Raw genomic sequence first — 15,212 nt, 5'->3', positions numbered from 1 at the left:
CCACGTGCATTACACAGTGCATTGCTCACCTTTTCTTCAAAAAGTAAATAACATTGAACGTATGATTTAAATTAGGAATGAGACTGAAAAGTCAAGCATATGTGAGAAAAATAGAACCACTTCACAGGAGCATTGATGCCAACAAATCACATCTTTTGGGATTTTGCAAGCCCTGGAATTTTAGGTGACCTGGAGACGGAATTCAGTTCCCTAAGCCAAACATTCAACAGGGCAGTTCCATCACCGATTACCTTGAGTGTAAGAAGGCACTGGATTAGAGTTTGTTTTCTTTTCGTTTCTGCCTTGTGACAAGTTTTGAGGCAACAATAAAGCGTTCTGTGATAGGGAAGGGGGAAGAATGTCTATTAACCTGGAATAATCACTTCTATCATGACATTTGTGCTGGCACAGAGCCCTAATCTAGGCCTTAACTAGTTTGTCTGGACTATACCTGAGACACTCAGGTGCTCTGGCCCCCAGCTCCCTCCCCTAACCCCACACTGCCCCCTCAGTCATTGGCCTCTCCTGCTTATTCCAAATCCTACCCAAGAATCTAGTCACCCGTTGGGTTCTTTTCCCAGCTTGTCCTGCTGCTCCATCCTTCACTGGCAAGCTACTGTTCTCTGGTTTTATGAAAGTCTCTCTTATAGTTTCATATTGATTAGTCTTGCATTCCCAAATTCAGAACAACATCTTTAAAAAAACTTTCTCTTTTATTTGAGAGTGTGTGCATGTACAAGGGGGGGGGAATGGGGAGGAGCAGAGGCAGAGGGAGAAGCAGACTCCCCACTGAGCAGGGAGCTTGATGTGAGGCTGCATCCCAGACCCCTCAGATAAAGACCTGAGCCAGAGGGAGCCACCCAGGTGCCCCTCAGCATAACACCTCTAGGCAGGACTCATGGCTTAGGAGTCTCCTGAGCCCTATTCCCACCCCTATCCCCACATTCTCTAACATCTTGATGACTGTCCAGATTTTCAGTCAATACTTTGTTGGACAGTCCAGACAGAGTGAGGAAGAGAACACCTGCTGCATCCAAGCAACGCTGCCCAGAGCATCAGCAGTGGTCCTGGGCCCAGCTCTGTCTGCCCCTTGCCCTTCTGCAGACTCCACGGGATGCCCCTACTACAGTGTCACTGACTTCTTTCTCTGCTGGGTTTCTTTCTTTTCTTTTCTTTCTTTCTCTCTTTTCTTCTTTTCTTTTCTTTTTTCTTTTATTTCTTTTCTTTTCTTCTTTTTCTTTCTTTTTCATTTATTCATGAGAGATACAGAGAGAGAGAGGCAGAGACCCAGGCAGAGGGAGAAGCAGGCTCCATTCAGGGAGCCCAACATGGGGCTGGATCCTGGGTCTCCAGGATCACGCCCTGGGCGGAAGGCAGGCGCCCAACCCCTGAGGCACCCAGGGATCCCTGTGGGGTTTCTTAAATCCGTCTGTTCTCCCTAACCACGGCCCGAAGTCAGATCCACTTCCAACCAAGGTCGTCATACATGTTTAGCCACCTCTCTTCCTCCCAGGACCATGGCCAAATGAAAGTGTCTGTGTAGACCCCACCTGTCTCCCCACCACATGAGAAACCCGGCCTCCCCCAGGCTTGCAGGTAGAGGGGAGGTGGCGGAGACAGGTAAGCCATAAGCTGCAGCGACTCCCCTCCTCCCACACTCATGCCTCCAGCCCAGGTGTCCCCGCCGCTCAGTTCAGCCAGGACCCCACATCCCGCTGCTCCCTCCCCCTGCCTCCCGCGACGGGACCGGGATGCCGAGGCCTGTCCTGCTGCGAGGCTGGCCCAGGTGCGCCCTCCCGGTCCCCTCGCACATGCAGCTGCGGGAGCCTCCCCAGCACCTGAGTCCCAGCTCCGGGCAGGTGAGGAGGGCCTCTGGCCGACCGGCCCCCTAACCTCGGGCCCCAGCAGTGTCCCCCCGCCCCCCAGTGCTCCTGAGCCCAACCGCCCAAATTGAATTTTTCTCAATGAAGAAAAGTTTTCCGTGCCCCGTTTTGCCTTAAAATAGGAAATGATATATTCCTAGTAAACGCGTCTGCGTTGCGCAGCTGCTGCCCCGGCCAAGCCCGCCTCCGCTCCGCGCTCAGTCCCTGCCCCGGGCTGTCGCGCAGCCCCGACCCGCCCCGACCCGCCGCGGCCTCGGTGCTCCCGGCCCCCCCCCCCCCTCGCAGGTGCCCTCCCCCGGCCCCGCACCCGGCGCTCCAGGGCAGGGGGGCGCCCCCTCCGAGCAGTCCCCCCCCGGGGCCCGCCCTCTTCCGGGGACTCCGCCGCGCCCCTCCCAGGCCGGGCACCTGCGCCAGCGCCGGGCCTCGGGACCCCTTCCGCCGGCGTCGGGCAGCCGCGCAGGTGCGGTCCTGGCAGGTGCGGCCCCGCAGGTGCGGTCCTGGCATCGCGGCAGCCCCGCCAGGTGCGGCCTCGCAAGTACAGCCCCGGCAGGTGCGGCCCCGCAGGTGCGGTCGGTGCGACCCCGGCAGGTGCGGCCCCGCAGGTGCGGTCGTGGCAGGGGCGGTCGTGGCAGGTGCGGTCGTGGCAGGGGCGGTCCTGGCATCGCGCAGCCCCCGCAGGTGCGGCCAGGTCGCCAGACGCAGAGCCCGCCCCCCGCGCCCCCGCGCCCCGCGCCCCCGCCGCCACTTACCGAGGCCGAGGGCCAGGAGCAGGCGCGGGGCGGCCCGGTCCATCGGCCCCACGAGCCCCGCCCCCCGCGCCGTCGCGGCCCCGCGGATCCCGAGCCCCTTCCCGCCGGGCTGGGCGGCGACTGCGGCGGGGACCGAGCCGGTTTAAGGCCGCCCGCTCCGCACACGCCCCGCGGGAGGCGCCGACGCCGCCGGCAGCCCCCACGCGCCTCCCCCCGGCGGCCGCTCCCCTGCCCCGGCCGGGTCCCGCCTGCCTCCCTGCGCCGGGGACGGAGTGGGCGGGGGGAGGGAGGAGGTAGGGGAGTGGGGGGGCGGGGAGAGGGGAGGGGGCGGGGGGGAGGAGGTAGGGGAGTGGGGGAGTGGTAAGGGGGGCGGGGGGTGGGGGGAGGTAGGAGAGTGGGGGGAGGAGGTACGGGAGTGGGGGGGAGGTAAGGGGGCGGGGGGTGGGGGGAGGTAGGGGAGTGGGGGGCGGAGGGGGGTAGGGGGCGGCGGGTGGGGGGAGGTAGGGGAGTGGGAGGGGCCGGGGGGAGGTGGGGGGAGGTAGGGGTGGGGCGAGGGGTGGGAGGAGGTACGGGAGTGGGGGGGCGGGGGTGGACGCGGAATGGGGTGGGGGCAGGCAGGGGGCGGGGGGTGGGGGGCGGGCAGGGGTGCAGCCGGTCCACGCGGCCCCCCCCCCCCCCGCGGACCTCCGGGCTGCACCTCGGGAAGCCTCTCTCAGCTCAAGTGTGCCGAGCTCCGGGGTGGGGTTCGCTCCCGCGAGGCGCCCTGGACGCCCCCGCCCTCGCGCCGCCCCGCGCCTTCAGCCCTCGTGGCCTCTTTCACCCTAGAGACCCGCTCCCTGCGCCGCGCCTGTGGAGGGGGACGCCGGGGCTGGCGGCTTCCCGCGCCCGCACCCGGTCCCGCACCCGCTCCCGCGCCCGCTCCCGCCCCCGCCCCCGCCCCCGCACCCGCCCCCGCTCCGGTCCGCCCCAGCGTCCCCGCGCACCGAGGCGCCCGCTCGGCCTCCAGGGGCCCGAGGTCAGGCTCCCTCCGGGCCGGCGCCCTCCCGTGGCGCCCGGAACCCAGGAAACACTCCCCAGCCCGCGGGCCGCACTCCGGCCGTCTGCGCCTGCTTCCTCCCCGTTGTTTAAATTAAACCAGTTGCTATGAGCCCTTCTCCACAGGGGACGTTTCATTTCAAAACCAATTCATACTACTTCAGTGCCCCAGGTAACTGATGTATGCGGGGGAATAAAAGTCAACCGTTAATGCTCAGAATCCCATGCTAGCCCCGTATGAGAGGCCGTAAAGCACTGATAGGGCCGGCGTGGGTTTAGAGAAATCCAAGGCTGTGGGATAGAAGGTTACTGCACCCCAAGTGAAAAGGGCAGGTGCACAGAGGACAAGGGACTCGGCCCTCGTCATCTGCCTCCCCCTCTCCTTCCCTTTTCTTTTCTGATATTCCCTCTTCCCTCCAGGCCTCCGTTAAAGCATCTTTGGCTCTGAGATCTAGAAGCCGTCCTGCTATCCCCAGCAGAACACCGCTATTTTCTTTTCTTTTTCCATAGATAAAAAATAAAGCACATCTAAGCCAAAAAAAAAAAAAAAAAAGGCTGATTGTTCAATATTATAAAATGCCCAGACTTGATGTAAGTATTCATCATTCATGCCATTCAAATGGTAAATTAACTTTTTCAGGCCACTAGAGTATGAAACAGTGTGATTTAACATAGAGATACATTAATGGCCGGCCCCGAGGGCTTTATTTAATGCCAGAAATAAAATGAGTGCTCTGGGGAATGGGACTTCCAGATTTCCTGGCACTGGAGGCCCGGTCTCTCCAAGGTCAAGCCACTGTGCTTTTCCTTCCTTTCTCCTTCCTCCTTTTCTACCTACCCCCTTCCTTTTTTTCTTTCTTCTTCCTCCTCCTCTTCCCCTTCTTTCTCTCTCTCCTCAATTCCTTCACTCATGGAGGAAGGGGACTCTGGGATCCAGCCACACAACTCTGCAAGAGTCTGAGCTTTCTGTGGCCTCCTTCGGGTCACTGGGGTGTGTCTCAGTGCTTCAGATTTTAAGCTGAGCTGCTACTAAGAAAAGCCTGGGTCGAAACCGCCAGAGTCACAAGGTAGGACTCGTGTCCCCAGGAGTTCCAGCCAAGGGATCGCTCGGCAGTGTCTTGCCCGTGCCAGTGCCGGGCAGGTGGCAGGTGAGACCAGCCCTCCAGGTCGGTATGAGGCTGGGGCAGGTTCCTCGGGAGGGCCTTCCCGCCCGCAGAGCGGCCTCAGCTGGAACACTCCTCCCCGCCTCGGACAGGACAACAGAAGCTTGTGGTTGCTTGTGGGACACAAACACACACGGGTGGTGGTAGAAAGGAAAATTTCAGAATGTGTCCTTTCGAGGTCAGCCTGTATTCTCCAGATTGTCGCTTTGGGGCACTCGGTATAAGGAAGGCTCCCTAGTGGTCATTAACTTTATTTAATTCAGCAAGAGTGAGTGAATAAAAACAAGTATGAGTGCTGAAAAATTAAAAAAATAATATTTTGTAGTAATGATAAACATTTTGCATTGTAGATTATTAAAAGTTAGTAGCACAATTTATGTCAAGAACTTTCAAATATTCCACTTGAAATCACTGACTAGTCTCTAAGGAAAACCAGCGAAAAATCACTAAGCAAAAGCTGTATTCAAGTGATTTTGTTTAATCTAGTTTTTCTGGAAGAGGGGATTATTTTTTTTTCCTTATCTCACTGTACTTTCTTTTTTCAGACTTTCAGGGATCCTTTTTTAAAAATCAAGTTAGTTATTTTAATTCCAGCAAAGGCAGCACACACTGTTGTGTTGGTTTCAGGTGTGCAGTGTGGCGATGCGATGCGATGCGTGCGGGCGTTACTCTGCGCTCATCGCGGTAAGTACCTATTACACCTATTATCTATTTCATCCATCCCCCTACGCACCTGTCCTAAGGATCCTTCTTTTTATATGTATACCTCACTCTGTTTGACTTGCCGTATTTTTAAAATAGTAGCTTGATACAAATTTAATGAATCTAAGATATAATTTTCTCTATGATATTATACATATTGGTTTTAGCTCATCATAGTGATCTTTATCTTTACTCATATTAATATATACACCAAAAAGACAACTTCTGGTCTTTTTAAAAAAAATCTGGGCTTTTTGTGCTGGCCCTAGTATAGACTAAGTAGGCAAACACCTCGTTGGCATAATTTTAATACCAAAATATGCTACAATATAGCAAGGCCTTAGATATCCCAACCTAATAAGCCTGCCATAGTGGCTCCATCCCCTCCTACGTGGTCCCTGAGTACGACACTCCTCTGGGTAGGATAACAGAAGTGACATATATAACCAACCATACAAGTGATTTTGGAGTCTGTTCCTTCGGTTCAAATTGGAGCTGCGTCACTGAATCCCACAAATCACTCACCTTTCTGAGCCCAGTGTCCTCCTCTCTAAAATCTGATGATTTAGATGATTTAGATCTGATGATTTGCAGTTTTTATGAGCCCCAATAATAAATACCTCTAAGGCAAAAATCTTGCATATTAGATGTTATTCAGTGAATTACAGTTATCATATTACTATTAAAACCTATTTATAGGTACAGAGAAAGTGGGAGCTGGCTTCGTTCACTAGCCCTTTCTTACTAATAGTTGTGGGGGGAAGGAAAGAGCACCCAGCAAAGCCCCGATGGGAAAGACATGCTGAGCCTAAAATTCTGTGGATTTGGGCCCCATCTGCCTCTTCACCCTCCTTTAGACCCTTCTGACCTTCTCCGCCCTCCTTTTTTATCCCTCACCTCTCTTTCAACTCTCTTTTAAAGGACCAGGATGACACATAACTCAAGGTGTGATAATTTATTAAGTATTATGCTTTGAAGGTCTAAATAAACGAGCTATCTAGTTTTCCGAAGTCCAAAGAAATAAATTAATCTTTTAAGTCAAAGAAATTAATATTCAATGAGCTTATAATAAAGTAAGTAGAATATAAATCCTCTAGGCTCTAGATGCTCGTGCCCTCTCCTCCTTCAACTTTTTAGGAAGTAAAAAGGAGTAGGATGTGAGCAGCAAAACAGGGAAGGAGAGAAGACTTAAGTTTGAAATAATTCTTTAAAAAGATCTTTCATGGAAGCAGAATGGTATTTTCAAGAGGTGGATTAGTAAGAAAGTGATATCTATCCTTGTATCATGAACATTTCTCACCCTTCATTTTAGGGTAGAAACATTAGTATATTGGTTCTAATCTCAGTATAATTTAGTGGCCTTTATGAGTCCCACAAACAATTCAGTTATGTCCTAACTTCATAATCCTTGGAGTTCAAGGTTTTTGTTTTTTTTTTTCTTTTTCAGAGATAACCATGTGTGTTCATTTAATGATAGCTTTAAATAGCTTTTATGTTTCTCATAGTATAATTTTTTTCTAAAATATTTCTTTAGGGACGCCTGGGTGGCTCAGCGGTTGAGCATCTGCCTTCAGCCCAGGGTGTCTCCCAGGGTCCTGAGATCGAGTCTCACGTCGGGCTCCCCACAGGGAGCCTACTTTTCCTTCTGCCTGGGTCTCTGCTTCTCTTTCTGTGTCTCTCATGAATAAATAAATAAAATCTTAAAAAAATAAAAATAAAAAGTTTCTTTAGCCCTGTAATATATACCTACCATCTGTTTGTAAATACAGATTTTTTTTTAAATGTCAAAACTGGGAGGGGACACTTGGGTGACTCTGTCAGGTAAGTATCTGACTTCTACTTGACCTCAGGGTCCTGGGGTGGAGCTGTGTCTGGCTCTGCGCTCAGCGGGGAGTCTGTTTGTCCTTCTCCTTTGCCGGGCCCCCCCTTCCCCTCCCCTACCCACTCATGGTTTCCTTTTTCTCCCTCTCTTTCAAATAAATAAATAAATAAAAATCTAAAAAAAATAAACAACAACAAAAAACCTAAAATGTTCAAACTGATATACAATGTTCACAAATGATTTAGCAAGAAGTAGGATATCATGCCTGCAGAATTTTCTGCTATTTTTGTCTTCAGTTCCTGATATATTGGAAGTCTCTATTGTCTCTACTAATGACTACTAGAGGCCTTTAATGCTTTTGTCTTCAGTATTACCACCTAATGCTGGTCCATATAGATAGTTATTTTTGAGACTCAAAAAGTTGTAACCCACAAATGCAAAGAAAACCAAGTGAACATCTCTCTTTAAATTTGCTGTGTTTAGATTTTGTGCCCTGGGGAAAGAGAAGAATAGATTTGGGTGAGCATATAGTCTCTTCCACAGCTACCAAATGAAATGAGAAAGAATACATGTGTGAATACACGTATGCAGGATAATCACATTGATTCATTGTTTGATAAGACATTGTCTGCCCCAGAGAAAGTGATACTCTTGCTAACCTTGGTTCTAGGCTGAAATTTTAACCAGATATTACGGATATTATGTATGAAACTACTTTGGCAACTAAAAAGTTATACACAAGTGTGAAGTACTATGATTATTTCTCATTTTAGCTTCATGCTCTGAAAAAATACATAATGAAAATGTAAACATTTACCCCTAACAATCATAGCTAATTTACAATTTATCAGTCCCAAGCTGCATATTTTTTGATACTTTAACATCTTTGACATCCAGATGTATTTCTGCTGCTGCCAAGCAGTAGTTATAATGAAGTTGCCATGGCTTGTGCAGAGTTTCAAAGGCTTAGAAGAAAATCCTGCAGACCAACGGGGAACACCCTTTTAAGTAATGCTACATCACCAACACTTAAAGGCATGAAGGAAAATAATGTGTGGAAAGACAAAAATACCAATGATTCAAAGTTGAAAATGTTTAGGAAAAGTAGAACTTGGAATTGAAAAAAGTCTTAGAAATATATTAAACTTATTTCACTTAATATTTGTTCCTTCTTATGCATACATGATATTAATATATATGTATACTAATACTGATGTGTATATGCATAACCTATTCTAAGAATTGATGTATAAATAAGTCTAAAATATCTCTTTCAACTAGAGTAAAATTAAAATCCTAAGTAATAAGAAAGCATTGGTTATAATTTAAATTTTTTAATTAAAAAATTCTTCTTGTCATAAAATAATGGTGCATCTTATCAATGGCCTTTCAATATTAGATAAAATATGGCATTTTGGACTCAAATTATCTTTTAAGGAAATTTTTATTTTGTTTTATTTTAAGATTTATTTATTTATCTGAGAGACAGAGAGAGAGCAGGAGGAGGGACAGAGAAAATCTGAAGCCGACTCCCCACTGAGTGCAGGGCCTAATGTGGGGCTTGATCCCTTGACCCCCAGATATTAACCTGAGCTAAAACCAAGAGTCAGATACTCAATCAAGTATACCACCCAGGCACCCCTGGACTCAAAATGATAAACTCCTAGGATCCTCTAGTCTGGGACAGCTCTCCTACAGATATGCTGGTGACTCAGTTTATGACTTCAGGGCTCCCTGCATAACACTCAAATGGTTTTGCTAAAATTTTCATTCACTAAAATTATATTTTCCAGTGAACAAAATTGCCAGAGAGGCTTATAAGAAGTTCAAAGTTGTCATCTGAGAAAGCTAACGCATTGAGACATTAATACCATTTACCATCATCTTAGTTTCAGTGAACTAGTTTAGTATAAAAGGTGAGATGTGACAAGTAATTTCCAATTGCTACATAAAGCATCATAAATGACAACTGGCTGGGGTGTTAGTCTCAAAATTAGGTCAGCTTTCTGTGGCAAATGAATAAGAGAAGGGAGTAAGATCCAGTAAAAGGTCCACAGAGGGAGAGCCATGATGATCTTTGCTTACCCTCCGCTTTTTCCAGGGTCCACTTTGACCTGCAGGGTAAACTTTCACCCAGTCCTCCACTACCAGAAAGATCTACAGAATTTCACCAGAAATACAAATGTAGGCAACTCCACACTCTAGTTGGGGTTGAGCTGAATGAACCGGGAGAGCAGGCCTTTCTCCTCTGCCCAGGTAAAATCTGATTAAGATGAGCATTGTAATGGTGTGAATATCTACTTCTAATTTTATAAAGACTCCTTATGGAGATAAATATACAAATAATCTATTGTTATATTTTCTCAATCTTCATCATAACCTTGCAAGGCCTTACTTCTCCCATCTTAAAACAAAACAAAACAAAAACAAAAAAAACTAAGCCTAAAGTAAATTAAATGACTTGCTTACAGACACAGAGATGGGATGTGATATAAATAGGCCTCACTCTCAAAGCCTATGGTTTAGAGCTGCAGACTTTTCTAACGTAAGATCGGGCCTCTCTTTCCATCTGCAAGCTCTGGAGGTAAAATAAAATCATAGGGGACATAACGCAGTTAATGACGTACTTACATTCTGGGGATGGTGCCATATATCCTGACAATGGAATCCTACAGGCCCTTGATACACTTTCCTTCTTCGTCTGAGCCTGAATGCGGGAGGTTTGCGTTGGTGGTACGACATCCTACCACTGCAACCACAATGAAAAATTATTTAATCTTCTTAGAAATCTTAGACCAACTTTATAGACTATAGCAAAAAGGTAGGACTCTATAAAGCTGGAGGAATCTTGGTTTGAGATGTTCTAAATTCAGACACCTAAAATTCAGAGGACATTCCAGGAATGATCTTAATGACTAATTCTTCCTTCACTAAGATGCAAAGCTTCTGAAATACCTGTAAGAAAAGTCTGCAAAGTTTATTATGCCTTCCAGCTTCAGGATTAGTTCTCAAAAAAAAAAAAAAAAGTACTAAAAATATTTAAATGTGGAAACAAAGGAAAGTATATTAAGTGTCAACAAACTCGTGGTCGACTAAATTATTACAATAATTAATTCATCTTTTGAGGGGTGCCTGGGTGGCTCAGCAGTTGAGCGCCTGCCTTCAGCCCAGGGCATGATCCTGGGGTCCTGGAATCGAGTCTTTAAAAAAATAATTCATCATTTGATTACTCTATTAATAAATTTTCCTGCGGAGCTTACAATGAACCAAGCAGAGTGAAACTCAAAGATGATAGCTATAACTGTTTCTTTCTCTTTTTAAAGATTTTACTTATTTATTCATGAGACAGAGAGAGAGGCAGAGACATAAGCAGAGGGAGAAGCAGCTCCCTGTGGGGACCCTGATGTGGGACTCGATCCCAGGACTGGGAACCCGCTCTGAGCCAAAGGCAGATGCTCAACCGCTGGGCCACCCAGGAGTCCCTATAACTGTTTGTCTCGTGCCTTTTCTCTAGGTCACATCCTGATTCGTCCTCTGAATTTTATCAGTTTTCAAGAAGAAGTAGGGAGACCAAGCCTGGGATCAGGAAAGACATTTCCCCTAGATATAGGGCAAAGCTGGCCTAGCCTGTCTGCCTCCTTTACCCTGTACCATATCTTGTTCTTTCATTAACTTGAAGTCTCCTCCAAGCTAGCACATAGTACCATGAGAGAAGCAACGCCATTGATCCCCTGCTCCTCCGTCTAAAACCTTCACCTCTTAGCATGGCAGCTCACGTGTGAATGTTGGGAGGATCCCATTATATCTTTACCCACGTCAACATTCCTCCTTTGGGATGGAGTACAGGGGGATGTGTAGAGCACATCTAGGGAGGCCTAGAGATGAATGTGAGTGACCAACACTTAACCCATCAGAATCATAATAAATTCAGTGAGAAAAATAATTTGGAAGAGCTTTTAGACAATACTGTCTTATATGTACTGATGTTATAAGCACAAAAAGAAAGTTAAAGTGAGGAATACTGCAGTCTTGAAATTTCTTAGTTAAAAATCTTAACACTGTCCCTCGTCAGCTATGTAACTCTCGGTTAGTAATTTAACTTTTCCAAACCCAAAGTTTTGCATCTTTAAATTGAAAATTATAGCAGAACCTATTCGTAGGGTTCCTATGAGGCTTAAATGGGACATTTCATATAAGACATGCAGCATGGTGGCTGGCACATAGTAAGTATCAACTATTAATGTTCACCATGATGGTCAGACTCAAGATTGCTTCCACGTTATCCCAAGATTTGGTGCAATTATAGCAATCATTGGTGTGGGATATTAAAAAGAAGCAGATGTGTTAGAAGAGGAGGTAGATATTTATACCTCCATGGGAATCTCAGGGTTTGAAAGCAGAGCTTCTGAAGCATGGTAAAAAGCATTAATGGCAAGAAAAGAGGAATAGAGCTTAACATTATTGTGGGAATATCTTGCAATCAATTGGCCAGATAGAGAAATTTTTCCTAATCCATATAATGGCAAAATTGTCCAAATTTTTTTTTTCTGCTCTTATCCCTATATTGCAGTTTGTCATTGAATGCTTACCTCGTACCAGGCATTGTGTTGGAAAGTGCTGGGATTACCCAAACAAACACATCAGATATTAGGGAGATCTGCCCGTAGCATCTCTTACCCCGCCGTGGGCACGCTCATTCTGGCCAAAGTGAATGTTCCTGTCCGCTCTAGTTGTTCCATAGATCCTCTTCACAGGTAGGGGAGAATTTGTGTTTTCAGTTAAGGGTACGTAGGTGCCTCGCCCTCTGTGGAATAACAGTATCAAGGAGCATTTAGTGATCCTCACTGTGAGCCAGGCACGATTCTAAGCATTTTATGCACACTGACTTTTCAAATGCCCACCAAATATATTGTGAAGTGTGCATGATTGCCACCCTCATAAGGAAATGAAAAGACAGAAGGTAAGTAAGTTGCCCCTAGTCACACAGCGGACTGTGGCAGAACTATGCTATCATACGTTCAAGCTGATCCTGGGCACGCTCTTCGGCTCCAATGACCCAGAGCAGCAAATCACGGCCCAGGACTTTAAGCAGCTCAAATAGTCGTGGTGGGTGAAGTCAATCCCTCTAGCCACCTGCTGAAGTCTCATTAGGGAACAACAGCGCATCTAATGAGTTCTTCACTTGACTTCCCGAAAAAATTGTATCTCTTCAAAATCTAGAGGAAGAGATGGGGTGGGGATTGCTGCTTCGTATGTAATTCTAACTCACAAGGTCAAATTGGTTATAAAGTTAAAACAAAACAGAGGAGAAAAATGACTGTGCAGCCCTAGAATTAGTTATGCCCACAGGGAGAAAGACTAGTGTCAGCCGTGTAGCCTCAGTTGGAAGAAGACAGGATTGCAAAGGCGTATGGGAGACAAACAGGCATTATCTGTAGGGCTTGAGAAGCTAAAAAGAGTGAGGACTTTAAAAGAGTTAAAAGCTCTCAAAAAACACTCCAATGTTGTAATTATTAACAATTGCAGTGAAGAATTCTGTAAGAGCTGGAGGGGAAGTCACATGGTCAAGTGCAGATAAGAATGACAGTCACAGGCCTGTGACCGCAGCATTTGGAGAGGCTGAGATGTATGGAAACGACTTGGGAGCACGGCAAGTTTGTCCTATTTACGTCCATGATGAAAATAGCAAATGAGAGCATGACCACTTGCTCTGTGCCAGGGCACAACATACATCACACACACACACGCACACACACGCATTCTTTTTTAGCTTTTTTTTTTTCTCTCTTTTTTTTTTTTTAAGATTTGTTGTTTATTTATTCATAGAGACACACAGAGAGAGAGAGAGAGGCAGAGACACAGGCAGAGGGAGAAGCAGGCTCCACGCAACAAGCCTGATGCGGGACTCGATCCCGGGTCTCCAGGATCACACCCCGGGCTGCAGGCTGTGCTAAACCGCTGCGCCACCCGGGCTGCCCTCTTTTTTAGCTTTTAAAAAATTTTGTATCGAAGCACATTAGTTCAGGTGTCCGACGTGCTGATTCAGCATGTCTTTACCTCATGCCATGTTCACCACCAGCTCACGCACATCTTTTAAAGTTGTACTTTTGTTACGATTTATTTTTTCTGCCAAGGAAAACAAAAGAGGCAGAAAAGGTACTTGAAGAGCTACCACGATCCGAGATGAGTGCAGAATGTCCTTCTTTTTAAAGGCTGAACGGTATCCCATTGATATGTACGTTCCACATTTCCTTTGCCCATTTGTCCATCGATGGGCATTCAGGTTCTTTCCACATCCTGGCTATTGTGAATAGAGACACAGTGACTATAGACAGGACTGCTACTATCTCTTTGACATTCTGATTTCAGCTGTCTTGGAGTAACACCCAGAAGTGGGATCGCAGGATCACACAGTAGTTCTACCTCTAGTTTTTTGAGCAACTCCCATATTTTTTTCCATACTGCCTGCACCACGTTACATTCCACCGACAGTGTGCAAAGGTTCCTACTCTTCCACATCCTCACTAACAATAATTGTCTTTTGCTTTTCAGATAATAGCCATCCTGACAGGTGTGACAGGTGTGAGTCTCTGTACAAGGCAACCACATGGATGCACCTTGAAGACATTACACTTAGTGAAATAAGCCAGTCACAGAAAAACAAATACTGCATGATTCCATTTATATGAGGTATCTAGAACAGTCAAATTCATAGAATTGAGGAGTGGAGTGGTGATTGCCAGGAGCCGCCAGGCTGGGGGAGACGTGAGGAGTTACTAATCAACCGGCACAAAGCTTCAGTTAATCGTGATAAATAAACTCTAGAGGTCAGTTGTACGACATTGTACCTACAGCCAATGATAATATATTGTATGCTTGAAAGTTTGTTAAGAGGGTAAATCTCACGTTGTGTTCACAATAAAATAAAACGTGAAAAGAATAAAAACACCAAAGTCAATATAGAGATTTTAAAAATTTATTCGTTCATGAGAGACAGAGAGAGAGAGGGAGAGAGAGAGAGAGAGAGAGGCAGAGACCCAGGCAGAGGGAGAAGCAGGCTCTCCACAAGGAGCCCGACGCAGGACTTGATCCCGGGCCTCAGGATCACGCCCTGAGCCGAAGGCAGATGTTCAGCCACTGAGCCACCCCAGGTGTCCCACCAATATAAAGATTTTAAAAGAGTTCCCCAATCTTTGATTAATTCAAGTGTTTTGATTCATATGAATTATATTCCAAGACACAGGGATCAGAGAGAGGAGAGGACGGGCTATTAGCAATCTATGTGAAATCAGTTCCAAAAGACCGAAGATAAGGAAATATTTTTATGGTGATCCCAAAAGGGGAGAATGTTTATCACCTAGATGATAGGTTGCTAAACTTAACCAGACTGGTGAGGGTCCTTGCCTCCATTTCATAAACAGCAGTTCTTTCTGGGTTGTTTAGCCTGAAGCAGGGAGGACAGAGGCAAGGAGGGAGGTGGGGAAGGTAGCTTGCATGATAGATTTCTTCGAATATTTGAAGAGTTGTCACATAGAAAATAAATTCTATTCGAACTGCTCAGTCCCGATGGCTGCAACAAGGACCCGAGGGTTAGAGGCAGATGAATTTGGATTCAATAGAAAGAAGATCTGTCTAAAATTCTAATGAGAGAATAGATTCCTCTGGGAAATAATGAGTTCCCTGGCACTGGAAATGCTCGTGCTGGGTATTGAGAAGGAAATTCAAATAATTCCATGTCACTCCTAACCTAGAGATTCTGACATTCCAAGATGAGATGACCTTAAACAGCCTTTTTCAGCCATAAAATGTGAGTACAACATGTCAAGATTTCTTCTTTGAACACGGTTTAAAATGACCA

General features: G+C 46.7%; 1 protein-coding gene and 1 long non-coding RNA gene across 4 annotated transcripts in view; one reads left to right on the top strand and one right to left on the bottom strand.

Moving 5' to 3' along the window:
- The window catches only part of BTC (betacellulin), a 43,220-nt gene extending 40,461 nt beyond the window's left edge, over window positions 1-2,759 (bottom strand). Inside the window, exon 1 of one of the 3 annotated variants that reach the window (XM_038559163.1) lies at window positions 2,633-2,759. Coding sequence is in view for 1 of the 3 variants with exons in the window: in XM_038559164.1 (XP_038415092.1) it covers window positions 2,633-2,675 (43 nt within the window). In the remaining 2 variants the exon portion in view is untranslated. The remainder of the gene's footprint in view (window positions 1-2,632) is intronic. The other 2 variants (XM_038559164.1, XM_038559162.1) reach the window with 2 other exon arrangements.
- An 890-nt stretch (window positions 2,760-3,649) lies between these two features.
- On the top strand, window positions 3,650-7,112 carry LOC119869372. The gene is made up of 3 exons (XR_005370990.1): window positions 3,650-4,815; window positions 5,458-5,514; window positions 7,067-7,112. It is a non-coding gene; the product is annotated as an uncharacterized LOC119869372 (long non-coding RNA).
- The last annotated feature ends 8,100 nt before the right edge of the window (window positions 7,113-15,212 follow it).

Source organism: Canis lupus, chromosome 15, assembly GCF_011100685.1.
Source record: "Canis lupus familiaris isolate Mischka breed German Shepherd chromosome 15, alternate assembly UU_Cfam_GSD_1.0, whole genome shotgun sequence".
Lineage (NCBI taxonomy): Eukaryota > Metazoa > Chordata > Mammalia > Carnivora > Canidae > Canis > Canis lupus.
Note: the sequence above shows the minus strand (reverse complement) of the source record. Positions and strands in the feature narration are given on the sequence as shown.